Source organism: Nicotiana tabacum, chromosome 21 (genome assembly GCF_000715075.1).
Source record: "Nicotiana tabacum cultivar K326 chromosome 21, ASM71507v2, whole genome shotgun sequence".
NCBI classification, from domain to species: domain Eukaryota; kingdom Viridiplantae; phylum Streptophyta; class Magnoliopsida; order Solanales; family Solanaceae; genus Nicotiana; species Nicotiana tabacum.
The window spans coordinates 640,430-654,857 of NC_134100.1; the positions used below are offsets into that span (position 1 = coordinate 640,430).

General features: G+C 32.8%; 1 protein-coding gene across 1 annotated transcript; it reads left to right on the top strand.

Moving 5' to 3' along the window:
- The first annotated feature begins 10,045 nt into the window (after window positions 1–10,045).
- LOC107797622 (uncharacterized) lies at window positions 10,046–13,896 on the top strand. The gene is made up of 3 exons (XM_016620524.2): window positions 10,046–10,392; window positions 12,930–13,010; window positions 13,232–13,896. The coding sequence occupies exons 1-3, from the start codon at window positions 10,212–10,214 to the stop codon at window positions 13,648–13,650; spliced, it is 681 nt and encodes a 226-aa protein (XP_016476010.1). The 5' UTR covers window positions 10,046–10,211; the 3' UTR covers window positions 13,651–13,896.
- Window positions 13,897–14,428: the final 532 nt, after the last annotated feature.

Sequence of the window (14,428 nt, forward strand, 5' to 3'; positions counted from 1 at the left end):
TTGGTTTCCTTGGGTGTTGTCATTGATGTTCGACATAGTTGATGCAACAAAAAAGGTTAGGCTAAGAAAGAGTAGATTATCAGATTCCCGGTAACGGAACCAATTTGTTTAACCAAAAGGTGAAATTTCGGTTAAAACGTTAATTTAGAAGAACTCGGGTTACTGATAATCAAAGAATGAATAAAGGAAAGTGATTTTGTCAACAATAAGATAATCAGAAGAAAACAAAGTAAACCAATGTATTTAGATAGTATTTTGTGTCCTTACAAATGATTTATTCTCTTCCTTTTATAGTTATCTCCAAGTTATACGTTATGCCTTTGTCATAATAAGGTCATTATAGACAATTAAAGGCATTAAATGTTACGTTACATAATCTTTGTGATTCAATATAGATTCCCTAACGTTTTTAGTATTTAATGCTTATTAAATACTGTATATGTACTCTCTTGTGCTGTCAGATTCATTTTCCTTGATTTTTGGATTAAATAGGTACGAGCGTTGAGTTTTCTGAATAACCGCTCGTGCCTCTTCATGTGCCTCTGCTCGTATCTGTTGCAACTCGTGTCTCTTTGCTAATCATCATCCTTTGACCAGCCTCTCTGTCATGACACGTTATCTTTCAATCACTTCAATACGTAAACTCAATTTTTCTCAATACACTAATTGTATTAGTTGTACAGATTTTGAGTAAGAACAGGTTTCACGTTTTTCTCTGAACTCTCCCTCTGCACTGACATATTCTAGAGTTCGTTCATCTTCTCATCACTGTGGATTTTCTCTAAATTCACGTGTTAGCAATATTGCCTTGGGCTATATATTTCCGGCTTCATTCCTAAGGTGCTTTTGGATTACCCATCATCACTCTTCATCTTGTAGGACTCTTTTGACGAGTGTGACAAAATTAGGAGAAAAATCCAAGCAAGATATTTGAGAGCAGGCGGATAGGGCCTCAAGGATTTTCAGTGGAAGAAAAGTGATTCTGACAATACATATTATGGTTTCGTACGTAATAAGTCGAGAACCAGAAAGAGAATATAGGGGACGGCCACGGCATGCTAGACAAGAACGTTTTGAAATTTGTTTGAAATCACAATAAGCAAATGAGTTTAAAGTTTTGGGTAATATATATATATAGTTAAAAGGTGATTACTCTACTTTATCTAAAATCAAAATATATTTGAATCTCAAATTACTAATAAGAAAATTAAAAAAAAATTAGCTTAATACTATCATTTAAGTATAAATAATTTTAAATATTTATCATGAAAATTTATAATTAAGACTTTCATCTTTATTTAAATAAATATGAAAATAAAATTAAAAATAATTTATTCTTTTAAGATGATTTAAATATATCAAACACCATTCAACACATATAAAAAGTTAAAAACTATTGTTTGATTCAAAAAACTTCGGTTTTGACTGACGTTGATTGACTTACTATTAAACTTAGATGAAGAAGACCGACAAATAATTTCAGACAGGAGAATCGCGATTAGAATAACGTAAAATATTAGTCAATGAAGGGTGTATTTGGTATGAAGGAAATATTTTTCGAAAAATGTTTTTTTCCAATTTATTCATGCTTGGTTGGCTTACATATTTTGTAAAACATTTTCCTCGTGAACTCATTTTACTCCAATTGGAGGAAAATGTTTTCTATATCAAGAGAAAGGAAAATATTTTTCAAAATTTCTTCTCAATCTTCCCCACCCTATTCTCCATCCCCACCAATCCCCCTCCCCCAAACCCCACACCACCCAACCCAACCCCCCAACCCCACCTACCCACCCCACCCCTTCTCCCCACCCCGTCCTAAATAAAAATATTATTAATAGTACTTTCTTTTCTTGTTATATATAGATTTTTTTTTTTCATTTCAACAAAAAAAAAATATTTTCCTTTTATGATGAAAAAAAAATATTTTTTTCATTTCAACGAAGTGAGTATTTTCTTTTCATGATGTAAAAAAGTATATTTCTTTTATTTCAATAAAATGAATACTTTATTTTCATGTTTTAGAATGAGTACTTTCTTTTTCAACCAAAAAAATAGTATTTCTTTTTAGTTATGGAACACAAATTTCAATATTATTTTTGTGTAAAAAAATAAAGCAACACATTAGCTCCTTCGGGTTTGTGTAAATTTTTAGAGACCTGGAGAAGGGAGGGGGCTGAGGAGAGTAGCATAAAAAAATATTTTCCTAAAAAGATATTTTCTACTCTCTAACCAAACACTAAAAAATATTTTTTGGAAAATATTTTTCACTCACCAACTAAACGAGGAAAAATAATTGATAAAACCACTCATTTTCCATGAAAATATTTTTTCTTCATGCCAAACACACCCGAAGTAGAGTTATTTTGGTTTATAAAATCTTTTGCTAAGGATAATTCTGTCTAGAGGAAATTAAATATAGCTTCTACTTCTACTTATGAGGAAAATTTACTTTCTTCAGCTTATGAAACATAACTTCTGCATTTACAGAAAATCACTTATTCTTTCTCGTGAAAATTTAGCCAAAAACTTTAATTATCTAAAATAAGTACTTTTCGAAGGGGAAAAAAACACTTTCGTTCTCCCAAAAACTTGACCAAACAGGCAATAGTCACCCACTATTTTTGTATCAACTACTCTTAAAATAAGATTAGTTACTACTAACCAGTCTCTGTATTCTTGATTACATGTATTAATGATTCGTATATACCTTCTACAAGATCACAGACAGCGCAAGGATAGAGGAAGGGTTATGTCATATATCGATCCCATTAGGATCGAAAATATAAACACGAAACTAAAGAATTTGGGAAACCATTGCAATAGATTCATTTTAGGGAATTTGGACGAGCTGTATTATTATCCTTAATGAGTGGTGAGAGGTGATTAGTAACCGTAGGGGTGTCAAACGGATGGGTCGAGTCTGATATGAACGGATCAAAAAAAGATAAATTATTCGATCCGGCTGATATTTAATACGGATAAAAAAATGGATTATTCGGTCGATCCATGTATTCTTGAATATGATCACTTTTGGGAGAATTCCTTGTTTCTCAAACTTGAGGAGCATTACAAATGTAAAAGTTAAATCCATTAGTTATCCATTTTCTAAGTGAATAATATGGTTCATATTCATATTCGACCTGTTTTTAAAAAATTCATTAACCAACTCATTTTTATGTTTTTAAACCATTTTTCCACCAGTAAGTGAGGACTGAGAAACTGACATACGGGTAAGGACATATATTAGTCCGTATCGTGGGTCTATTTGTTACAAAAGGCGAACATCCCCTTTCCAAAATATTAACACAGGTCCTCAGGCAGACATAAAAAAGGGGGCGAAAAGAGTCTATTTACCTTTACAATATTTCGGAATTTAGAGATGTATCAGTAGGAAAAGCACATGTGGAAAAGGTAGTGTCCAGATGTGTTTTTATTCAAATCCCAACTGATTATCCCAAGAAATTAATTACTTTAAGTACTGGAGTACAATATTTTAAGCTTAACACCACCCTCCCCCCCCCCCCCACCCGAAAAAAAGATGTGACATTGAAATGTCACTTAAACAGCCTAAAGATAGAGGCGTCGGCAGTGCGAGGTGTGTCGTGGCGCTGGTAATTATCTGCAATTGGAAAAATTATTTTGTGTCTCCTACAACTGATATTAGTTGTCAGAAAGCTAAAGGACAAAAATTCTATGTCCGATACTCAATTTAGGATCCCGACTAATTTAAATTTACGACATATAAAGTCCATTTTAGAGGAAAAACTTTTTGTCATAATTTTTCCATTCTTACGGTTCGAATTTGAATCCTCTACTTAAGAGTGAAAATAAGCTCACTTATTTCTTGCGCTGCCCATAAAAGGGGTTAATTTCATTGATGGTCATTGAACTATTTTTCAATTTTAATAAATTCATTCAACTATTTTTTGTCACATAAAAGCAATTAAACTTTATTATTGTCACTTAAAAATTATTTTACCTCAAACTTCTACCATAAATATGACATGGCATCTAATGAGGTTGTTGCTCCTCCACAACTTGATGTAATCCAACCTCTAAATGTTGTAGTTGTTTCAAAGAGAGGCAGGAATGTGAAGAGAAAAATCATGTCTGATTTCGTGGTTGATGTGCCAAAAAAGAAGTCTAAGGAGCTTAAGAAAAATTAGGTCTTGTAAATTATTTTTTGGGTTTTGATCATTCAGATACAGTCTTAGTGACGTTGTGTCCTTTTGTCTAAACAGTTGCTATAGGCTGTGTCTGTAATTGCGTGTCTATTGATAATTTTTATTATGCACTTTAATTTTATCTTTTGCTTACTAAGCAGGTTATTTATATGCTAGTGTTGCTTAATAAGCAACATTTTGAAATTAATAGAATGGTATAAATACGTTATGTGAGTTGGATACAGTAGTATTTTAGCTTCAATAGAGTTATAAAATGACTCGGATAAGGCATACAAATAAAATAATAATTTTCTAGTATAAATTATTTTAGTATAGAATAATTATGAATGTGCATTATGTAACAGAAAAGGCAAAAAGTTTGTAGTATAGAATAATCATTTTAAACTAATGTGAAATTTAATATTTTTTTTAATCGAAGTCCATCTGGAGTTTGGGTCAAGTCATATTAAGGAAGACATGGATCTAAAGTGGGTATGACCCATTTAAGCTTATGTGGCATTTTCTTTGAATTTTTCTTATTAAAATTTATGACATGTCATATTTATGGTAGAGGTTTGAGGCAAAATGATTTTAAGTGATAATGATAAAGTTTAGTTACTTTTAAGTGACAAAAAATAGTTAAATGACTTTACTGAAATTGAAAGATAGTTCAATGACCATCAGTGAAATTAACCCCCATAAAAGCTTTTCTCTTTATGGTGTTGTCTCTTGTTTGAGCTAGCGTTTGGCCATAAATTTTCAAATTTATTTTGAAAAATTTGAGTTGGGTAAAGTTTGGTTTGAAAATGAAATGTGTTTGGACATACGTTTTCAAAACATATTTCCCAAATTTATTTTGGAAAAATATGTATATTATTAGTGTTTGTAAATATTTTGGCCCAAAATCAGCTATTGAGCTGGTTTTGGGATTTGAAATTTAAGATTTTGCCAAAATATAGGCAAAATTTATGGCCAAATATGTATTTGCCAAATAAAATTCAAATTTATTTTAACAAAATCTATGGCCAAACGGATACTAAGTATCTTCAATTTTCCTACAGGATTTAAAGGACTTTATACATGTGAAATGACCACACTCGGTGAAACGGTGCAGCAACTTTAATTTTAGCTCATACACATGATGAGCAGACGCCATCCTGTCTATGACATTAATGTTTTCTTCTTCAAAATGGATAAATATTGTTGGATAACAAAGTAATTACGTGTTTCTCTTTATCTTTCACTTAGTCTTTCTTGGGCCCACGTAACATAGTTTTAAATAAAATAAAAATTTTACTTTTTGAACTTAAAAGTTTAAAATGCATAGTAATATTGTAAAGGAGGAGATTTGGAGTAAGAACCATTCTAATTTCTGATTCTTGAACGGATTAGAAAGGTTCAGGAGAACAAGGGATGAAGCAGATAATAAGGCAACAAGAATAAAACAAATTAGTCATTTTCAGTTTTGTACGAGTTGTTTAGATATTTCTCCGTTATCTTTATAATAATTACTTAAGGATTTCAATTATATATAATGCGAGTCTGCGACTTTAACCTATGACAACTAGCATGCGAGTTACCATTTTCATCAAATTACTCAAGTAATAGTGCTTATTAGAAAATAATGATATTTTTAAATAATTTAATTATATAAATACTTTTTAAATTATGGTAATAGTTCTCAAACTGGTAATTTAATACTTTGAACCTCAAATGTCGTCTCTCAACTCCCGTTTCAAAGACCGACAAAGATTGTAGTAAAACAGTAAGTACTCCTTCATCTTTGATCAGAGGTTTTCGCTAGAAAACCTGAGTATGAAATCATATTTGTTAGGTAGCACTTTACTTCCAATGCGAAAATTCTCAACGCGAAATCTAATCTAGTCGGACCTCAATACTAATATCTAGTGAGTGAAGATAAAAAAAACTTCCCCTTTCAAAGGGTTAGCATTAGTAGGTTGGTTGAATACGTGTGTGGGGGACGGACTCCTATCCATTTGTCAATTTTAGCAGCCTAAAATATCATCCTTTCAACATTCAGTAGTCACTCCCTACGAAAATGACATAGCGATTTACTTCACATGTTCATATGGCACCTTACGACGTACAAAACCGAATTTCCTTTCAATTCCAACACCTATTGCAACTAACAAAATAACAACAGACAAATGTAATCAAATAGGCTGCTAGCTTCTGTTGATCAAGTTTGATGATAGTCAAATTAGTAGTAATTGATAGAAGAGGTACATCAAATGGGGAACTAATTTGGTACTACATCTCCACGTTATCCTTTTTAAGTTACCAGAAAATTGAAGATAAGCCACCTCACAAATAAAGAGAAAACTAGAGCCCGTTAATTTGGCCATGGAAATTTTTTCACTTTATTTCTAAAAAAATTCACTCTTTTTTTAAATCAGTGAATTTTCAATTTTCACTTGAAGATGAAAAGAAAAATTTGACAGAGTATATTCATTATACCCTTCATGACTCGTTTAGGATGCAATGACCAAGCCACCGAAGAGATTATGGAATTTTGGAAAGGAATAGAAAAATAATCTACTTACCCTATGGTTATTCAAGGATCATTTCTTGCATTATGTTAGGTATCAAGGAAAATCAATTCTGGATTCAAAAGGGACGGTACTGCTAATGAAAGAACGAAATTTGAGTATATACTTGCTTCTGTTCAATACATAATGACTCAAGCCAACTTGAAATTTCTGAGAGGTTGATCGGGGTACGGATGGGCTAACTATGGATATGATATCGGAAATAGACCGATTTTATATCACTCTTCAATTCGTTACGCCTAGAGGTTCTGTATTGGAAAACTCTAAATAGCTGTTTTTTAAATATTTTATTCAGATCACTCACAAAAATTAAAAAACAACCCAAAATTATATTCATATCCAAATACAATTCTAATTTTTAGAAAATATTTTCACTTGAAAAAATAATTTCACTTTTTCGGAGTTTTACCATTCTTATGTCCACACGCCCACTAATTAGGACTCCCAAGTGGCGAAGATATTGATCATAAAGTTAGATTAATGTTGATGATGTATTTCGTCATTACTATAATATGTCTAATCAGAGCCTCACCTATTTGAGTTGAAAAACGACGACTATTAACCCGTCTGGCCAAACAGCAGAAATCAGCTTATTTTGAGAAGTGTTTTTTTTTTTCAAAAATGTTTTTCTCAAAAGTATTTTTGGTGAGAAGTAGTTTGTATTTGGCTAATTAATTTGAAAAGCACTTCTGAGCAGCAATTAGTGTTTGGTCAAGCTTTAAAAAATTGCTTCTACTAAGTGTATTTTTCTCAAAAGTGCTTCTCAAAAAAGTGTTTTTGGAGATAAACTACTTTTTTTTTTGCTTCTCCAAAACTGTTTCTGCTTCTCCTTAAAAGCACTTTTTTTCCTTTCAAAAACTTGGCCAAACACCTTAATTTTTTGTCAAAAATACTTTTGGCCAAAAAAAAAAAACACTTTTGACCGAAAAGAAGTTTGGCTATGTCACGTTTTGGAACAGTAAAAACCGTTATCTTTCATATTCTCATCAATGTTTCCATTATATCTAGCTAGTAATGGACTTTTTTTTTTCTCTATATCATTTTCTTTAATGAGTTAATAACAATATAACATTAAATTAACAATGGCAACAACATTAATACAAATAATAACAACAATAACTTTTGGAGACGGCATAAAATTAAGTTCTATGGCCTTTTTCTTTGTTTTTTTTTTAATTTCTGTTTGGTTGAAGGAGTAATAAAGTTACACTAGTACTGAATGTATGCCCTTTGAACTTTCCTAGTATTAATGCAATATTATCCATCTTTTCAACAAAAAAAAAAAAAAAAAGAGTAATAAAGTTCAGTAGATAAGGCATTAATATTATTACAACTTATGTACAGAGACGACCTCATTACTTTGATCTCATGTCTTATTCTTGTAGTTGTAGGGTAGACATTTACAATTTACCACTTCGCAGTGTCGGGACCAAAATATTAAACGCCATCAATTAATATTTATTCGTATATTGGTCCAACCAAGTAGAAAAAAATGTTTTATTTAATGTTGTAACCATCCTCTCTACCAAATATCTTCTCCAGTGGTAACCATCACTTATTGAGTCTTGATGACTTTCCATGCTAGGTTTTTTAGCTTATTTATTTTTCCACACGACCTTGCAGACCTTTTATTTATTTTCTTCTTTAATTTCCTTTTGTTTTGCCTCCAATTGTATAATTTAGAAGTGTGAAATAATCTGAGCATTCAATCCAAAATCTTAAGACAATGGACATAATTATTCAAGACCATTTAAATCTCTTTGAAAACTTTTACACAATCGATCAAGGACAAGTGCTCTAAAATTGAGACGCGACATGGTGCATGAGGTCCAAGCAAAATACATTTTTTTTTATAATCTACACAGAAGAAGAAGAAGAAAAAGTTTATTTAAACGAATAGTATAATGAAGAGATCAGTAAATTAAATACAAATTCGCTATGTTATTAAAGTTTGAATATGACACCTTTAACTATCTGTAAAACGTGAGAGTATCAAAATACCAAAAAAGTATACCACAAAAGTGTTTTTTTTCTTCTTTTTCTTACCGAGGTAAAAACAACAACAACAACAACCCAGTATAATCTCACTTAGTGGAGTCTGGGGAGGGTAGTGTGTACGCAGACTTTACCCCTACCCTAGGGTAGAGAGACTGTTTCCAAATAGACCCCCGACATCCTTCCCTCCAAGAACTTCTCACCTTGCTCTTGGAGAGACTCGAACTCACAATCTTTCGGTTGGAAGTGAACCAACCCCTCTTGTCTACCGAGGTAAAAATGGGGGGGGGGGGGAGGGAGAAAAATAACCATAAAAGAGCTTTTGGAGCAGCAAAAAAGAGAGTTGGGAAAAAGGGGAATCGGGACAAAAGGCACAAGCTGCTGAACCCATAAGCTTTGCCACTTGCCAGCCACATCTCAATGCAAACACCACATGACAATGATTGTAAAAGGCACATAATTCCGAGAAAATATCTTCTATCATTTGCTATAATTGGAAATTAAAATAAAAAAGATGATTCTGTGGAGATTCTTTTTATTTATTTGTCGATCTTTTATATTATATTTTTTAAAATTTTAATTAAAATAATCATATAATTAAAAGTATATTTGAATGGATCATAAATCGATTTACTCATAATTTCTCTAACCCAAAATGACCAATATTGAATTATTTTCCTCTCACCAACTTCTACTTTTATCTTGTTAAGAACACAAAATCACGAGCATTCAAAGATTGTAGTCTAGCGATTAATTAAATAACCATGAAATTCTTATAAACTGGGACTTAAATTCGAGAAAGAGAATAATTATATACTACTATATAATCTATTTCTACTAATTAAACCTTGGTAAGTAAAATTATTACCCGGAACTAATGCACAAAAAGTCAAGGAGGCATAAATATCCTAAATAAGTAGTCAAACTTCTCAGCTCGAACTCGTGACCTACCCATGGCATCAATTTTACCAATTATGTCAAATTAAAACTCCACTTTTGAAGCAAAATTTATAATTTAAAAATTATATAAAAATAAAATAATTACAATAAATAATAATATAAAATATTTAAAATACATGTAAAATTATAATTGAAAAATATTCATTTGACTCTTTAAATCTCAAAATATATCAATTTTTTTTTTTGGAACGAGGGAATAATTGTATGGTGGTAAACAAAAAGCCAAACCCCTAAAGAACAGTAGATTGCAATGATTCCAACTCTTTTTGGGTGGGACCTTTCTGCTCCTCTACTCTTACTACCAAATTACGATAACTTCGCTTTCAAGCCCCAATTTTATCTTTTTCCAACTCTGTTACTGACGAATTTTCAACTCTTTTATTTGTAACGCAAACCTGTTTAGTGTTCTCTCCTTTCTCTCACTTCTACTTCACTCTTTCTCTCTCTACTGCAGAAATTTTGTTTGATAATGGAATTGTGAGTGTAAAGGGTGTGTGTGTGTGTGTTGTGTGTTTAGTAAATGGGTTCATGTGTTTCAGTGCATAAAGACTCTGAATCAGCCATGAAAATTCGTCTTGTTTTTGGTTCTTCCAAAACTGACAAGCTTGTCACTCCTTCACCTCTCAACAAAGATGATACCAAAGTCTCTGATCTTCAACTCAAATCTCAAACTCCTGCTGTTACTGCTTTTCGTGACTTTGGTACTACCCTATTACTCTCTCTTTATTCATTTTTTTATTTTACAACAGAAACTCTGTGATAACTCTGTTATATTGTTTGGCAATGTGGAAAAAAGGGGAAAGTTGCTGTCTTTTTGAATTGAAGGTTAACATATGTTTCTGGTTTTGAATGTTTTTTGAGTAATTAGTTTGTGTTGAGTTGTCTCACATTGGTTGTGGGATGTGAGGCCTAAGGTTCATTTCTTTATATGGTACCGGTGACAGAGCTAGACCTGTACGATTTCTTGGTTTATCCTATGTTGGGCTCTATATTATGTTGTCCATGCGCAATCTCACCCCATGACTTAGCTTTTAGAGTTGAGTTAAAGTCCGTTCATGCCGTATTAGAGTTAAGTTATACCCAAAGTCCGTTTCTTTACCGCGTGTCGCCATGTCATGCTGTATTAGATTCTTGCCTCTGGTAATAGGTTTTGTGGTGTTCCTAATTTTTGGTATTTTTCAATTTCTATGAGACACACGTGTTATTTGATTACTGACTATTGATTATCTGGGCATTTTGGAATGTAAAGGAAAGTTGAAGAGGTGTTCTGTTTGATCTGATGGACATTATTTTTGTATTTTTTGTGATATTAGTTGAATATGTGATTGAGATAAAATTGTTGTTATAGGAACAGTTAAGGTTGGTGGCCTAAAAAGAAACACTTTATTATATTTTACAGAGTAGCTTTCTATTCCCTTTGTGGACTTAGAAATATTGACCAAGAAGCTATTTTCAGAATCTTGAATAATGCCAAAAATTCTTCAGTTGATGGGGCCATCTGCAGAACTTGTTATCATGGGCAGGGCAATTTTTTAATTTGTGGAGAAAATTATTAAGTTAGGAACTTAAAGTATCACCAGAAAAGAAAAAGGAAATACTTAGCGTAGGAGTATACCTTAAACAAAGGAGATATTGTAGTACTTCTAATATTATATACAAAGTGGTACTTTTTAGCATTCCTCAGCTCATTACATGAATTGTAAAGAATGAGTCTTTGCAGCCTTGTAATTAGTCATTGGAGCATTCTCTTTTTTGCTGGGCTGCTACTTTTATTAAACAAATATTTCTTATATAAAAATGTGTGTGATTGCTGCCACTATTATTTTATTTTTTTGGTAATTAAAGAATTTTATTTACCAATTGTAATATGTACAGTGAGATTTCTTCCTCTACTATTAAAAGCCATTTTCACTAGAAAAGGGTAGTCTGGTGCACAAGGCATCCCGCGTTCACGCAAGGTCTGGGAAAGGGCCGGTTCCTTAAGAGGTGTGATGTAGACAGCCTAACCTAATACAAGCATTAGTGGCTGCTTCCACGCCCGAACCCGTGACTTATAGGTCACACGGAGACAACCTTACCATTGTTCCAAGGCTCCCCTTCAAAAGCCATCTTCACTAACACCGGCCAATATCACATTATACCATTATGCACTTGACAAGGACATCAATCTTGCTGAATATTGCCTCTTGCTTCTGTTGTTCCTCTTCGTCACTTAAAGGGAGGATAATATCATTAACATTTGATGATTAGATGGTCCTATGGAAATCTTAGTTCATGTCTTGATTGTCGTATTCATCATTATCTCCATGTCTAAGAGAATATTTGAGTTGTTGTATTAAAATATTCTTTGAGATAGTTAAAACTGAGGTTGACATTTGTTATAAAACCACTGCCCTTGTTTGACATATCATGTTGTGGGTCTACACTGCCATCACTTCTACTATCCGTCTATAATAATCAGCAAATAGTCGACAATTTTCTCCTTTTTTTTTCCTAAGGATAAAAGTAATTTTACCAGTATTCTCGGAGCTTTGGTTCAATGGTTAAGGTAGTACATTGTGTGTTGTGTGGTAGGCACACATCACGAGTTGAAGCTTGCTATGAATCAAGTTTAGTGTTTAATGAAGAGAATTAAATTAACTAAATAAATTTTACAAGTAAAATAAACACACTGTACAGCTTTTAGTTTACCTCACTTTTAAGGAAATATGTTAAGTTCTCTGTCTTTCTTGAATCTTTTCCTTGTTTCTAGCAGAAGATAAATGTTTTACAATTAGTTTGATATGGCTAATGGCCTCAGCCTTCTCATAGTTCAGTTTTATTCATGTGGATTAACAAAGGTTAGTTGAGGATACTAACATCATATCCACCGTTATTTCCGCTGCATCATCTTGTGTTCTTGAATCATCTGCCTAATAATAGCACTCTTTCTTGAAAGTCATTTGTGGTTTGCCAATGAGTGTTCCCAACCAATCTCATTTCTCTTTATCTGTGTTAGATGGATTTATTTTGGATATGATTATCTGGCCTTCTGGTTGAATAACGATAAGGACATGGTGTATCCTCCTTTTCAGTTTTCTTCTTTAGTTTCTCAAAGTACCACTCTGATTCACTGCATGAAACAGAGGAAACCGTGCTAAGTGTTTAAAATTTTCATGCATAGTGCGTGCGTTTATATTTACGGTGGTCTAATTTAATTGCATCTTTTATCTGAGTCAGAGACATTTCTTTCTTGTAGGTAGCAAGGAGGAGACCTTCTTTGATTCCCAGCCTTGGTTGGATTCAGATTGTGAAGATGACTTCTTAAGCGTGAATGGAGGTAAGATCTTCAATCGATGGTCCGTGTTATTCCATCTTCTCCCCTTTCCCTTTCCTTGTCTTCATAAATGAGCTACAAAATGGCACTTTATTTATTGTATCCAGCTAACAGATGTGCGTTCTTCAGTCCAAAACCAGTGTTTAGAATTGTCCATCAGCCATTTCTTAGTTAGTCGTGTATATCATCTTGTATTTTTATAATCTCTCTGAACTTGACTCCAGATTTTACGCCATCTCGTGGAAATACACCTGTCCATCCCTTGGCTGGAAATTTAACAGGGAACAGAACCCCTGCTTATTTTCAGCAATCATCCCCAACAGATAAAAAGAAGAGATTGTCTGAACTTTTTGAAGAAAGCTTGAGAAGCGATCTGGACCAAAATGGGCAAAATGCTGAAGAAAAACAAAATGGTACAAACACTAAAAAAGAAACTGCGTCAACTGGTACTCAACTTCCACCAAGATCCACACCTGGGACACCTTATGCATCCGTGTGTAGTAGCGAAAGAACACCCAGTGGTCTGTTAAAATCTGACGTCAAAACGTCAAAGTCAGCACAATGTTGTCTTCCAAGGTTGCTCTCAAGTCGTAGCTTTAACGGAAGGAGGAGTAGAATGAGTCCTGCGCGTAATGTTGGCTGATGACAAAAGTTGTCTCTCTTAAGGTATGTGTATATGTGCATGTTCATCAGGAATTCTGGGACTTTAAGGTATAGAATGTGATCATTAATGGTCAGTAAAAACTTAATGGCCATGAAATTTCTGCACGAATACACAAATACGTAGAGTTATGGTATGTTCATTCTAGAATTTGGCTCTTGTCTGTATAAAGATATAGAAGAACAGCTTTGTCAATCAATCAACCAGTAGCTTATTTTCATGTTTTTATTTCTGCGTCGTCAATGAGCAGATTGACATTTTTGCTACCATAGAAAAAGCCGGTAGTATTTTATTTTATTTTATTTTATTTTTGTGAAACTAAAATAAGAACTATTTGTTTCTTGATAAAGTTATAATCAAAGGACATATTTTGGATAATGTGTCTCTTTGAAGGTAAAAGTAATATAAATTAAAAGAAAATTACAACAGAGAAATGAGCTTAAGGGATCAAGCCCAAGATTTGCTTCCTCCATTGGACGCAGTCTCCTCGTGATTTTGATGAGAGGACTTTTCATAATTATGCTGTTGATTTAGGTTAAATAGCACAATCTAGCCAGTTTTCGGACTGGTTATTAAAAAATAGCCAGCGTTTGTCAAATTATTGAAAAATAGCCACTATTTTGCTGCTACAGAGATCGGTCCAGCATAATATACTGGAGTTCGGTACACCTGTATATGAATTTCTAGCATATTATGTTGGACCGGTAAACTTTGCTGGCTCCAGTATATTATGCTGGAGTATTTTTCCAGATTTTGAATC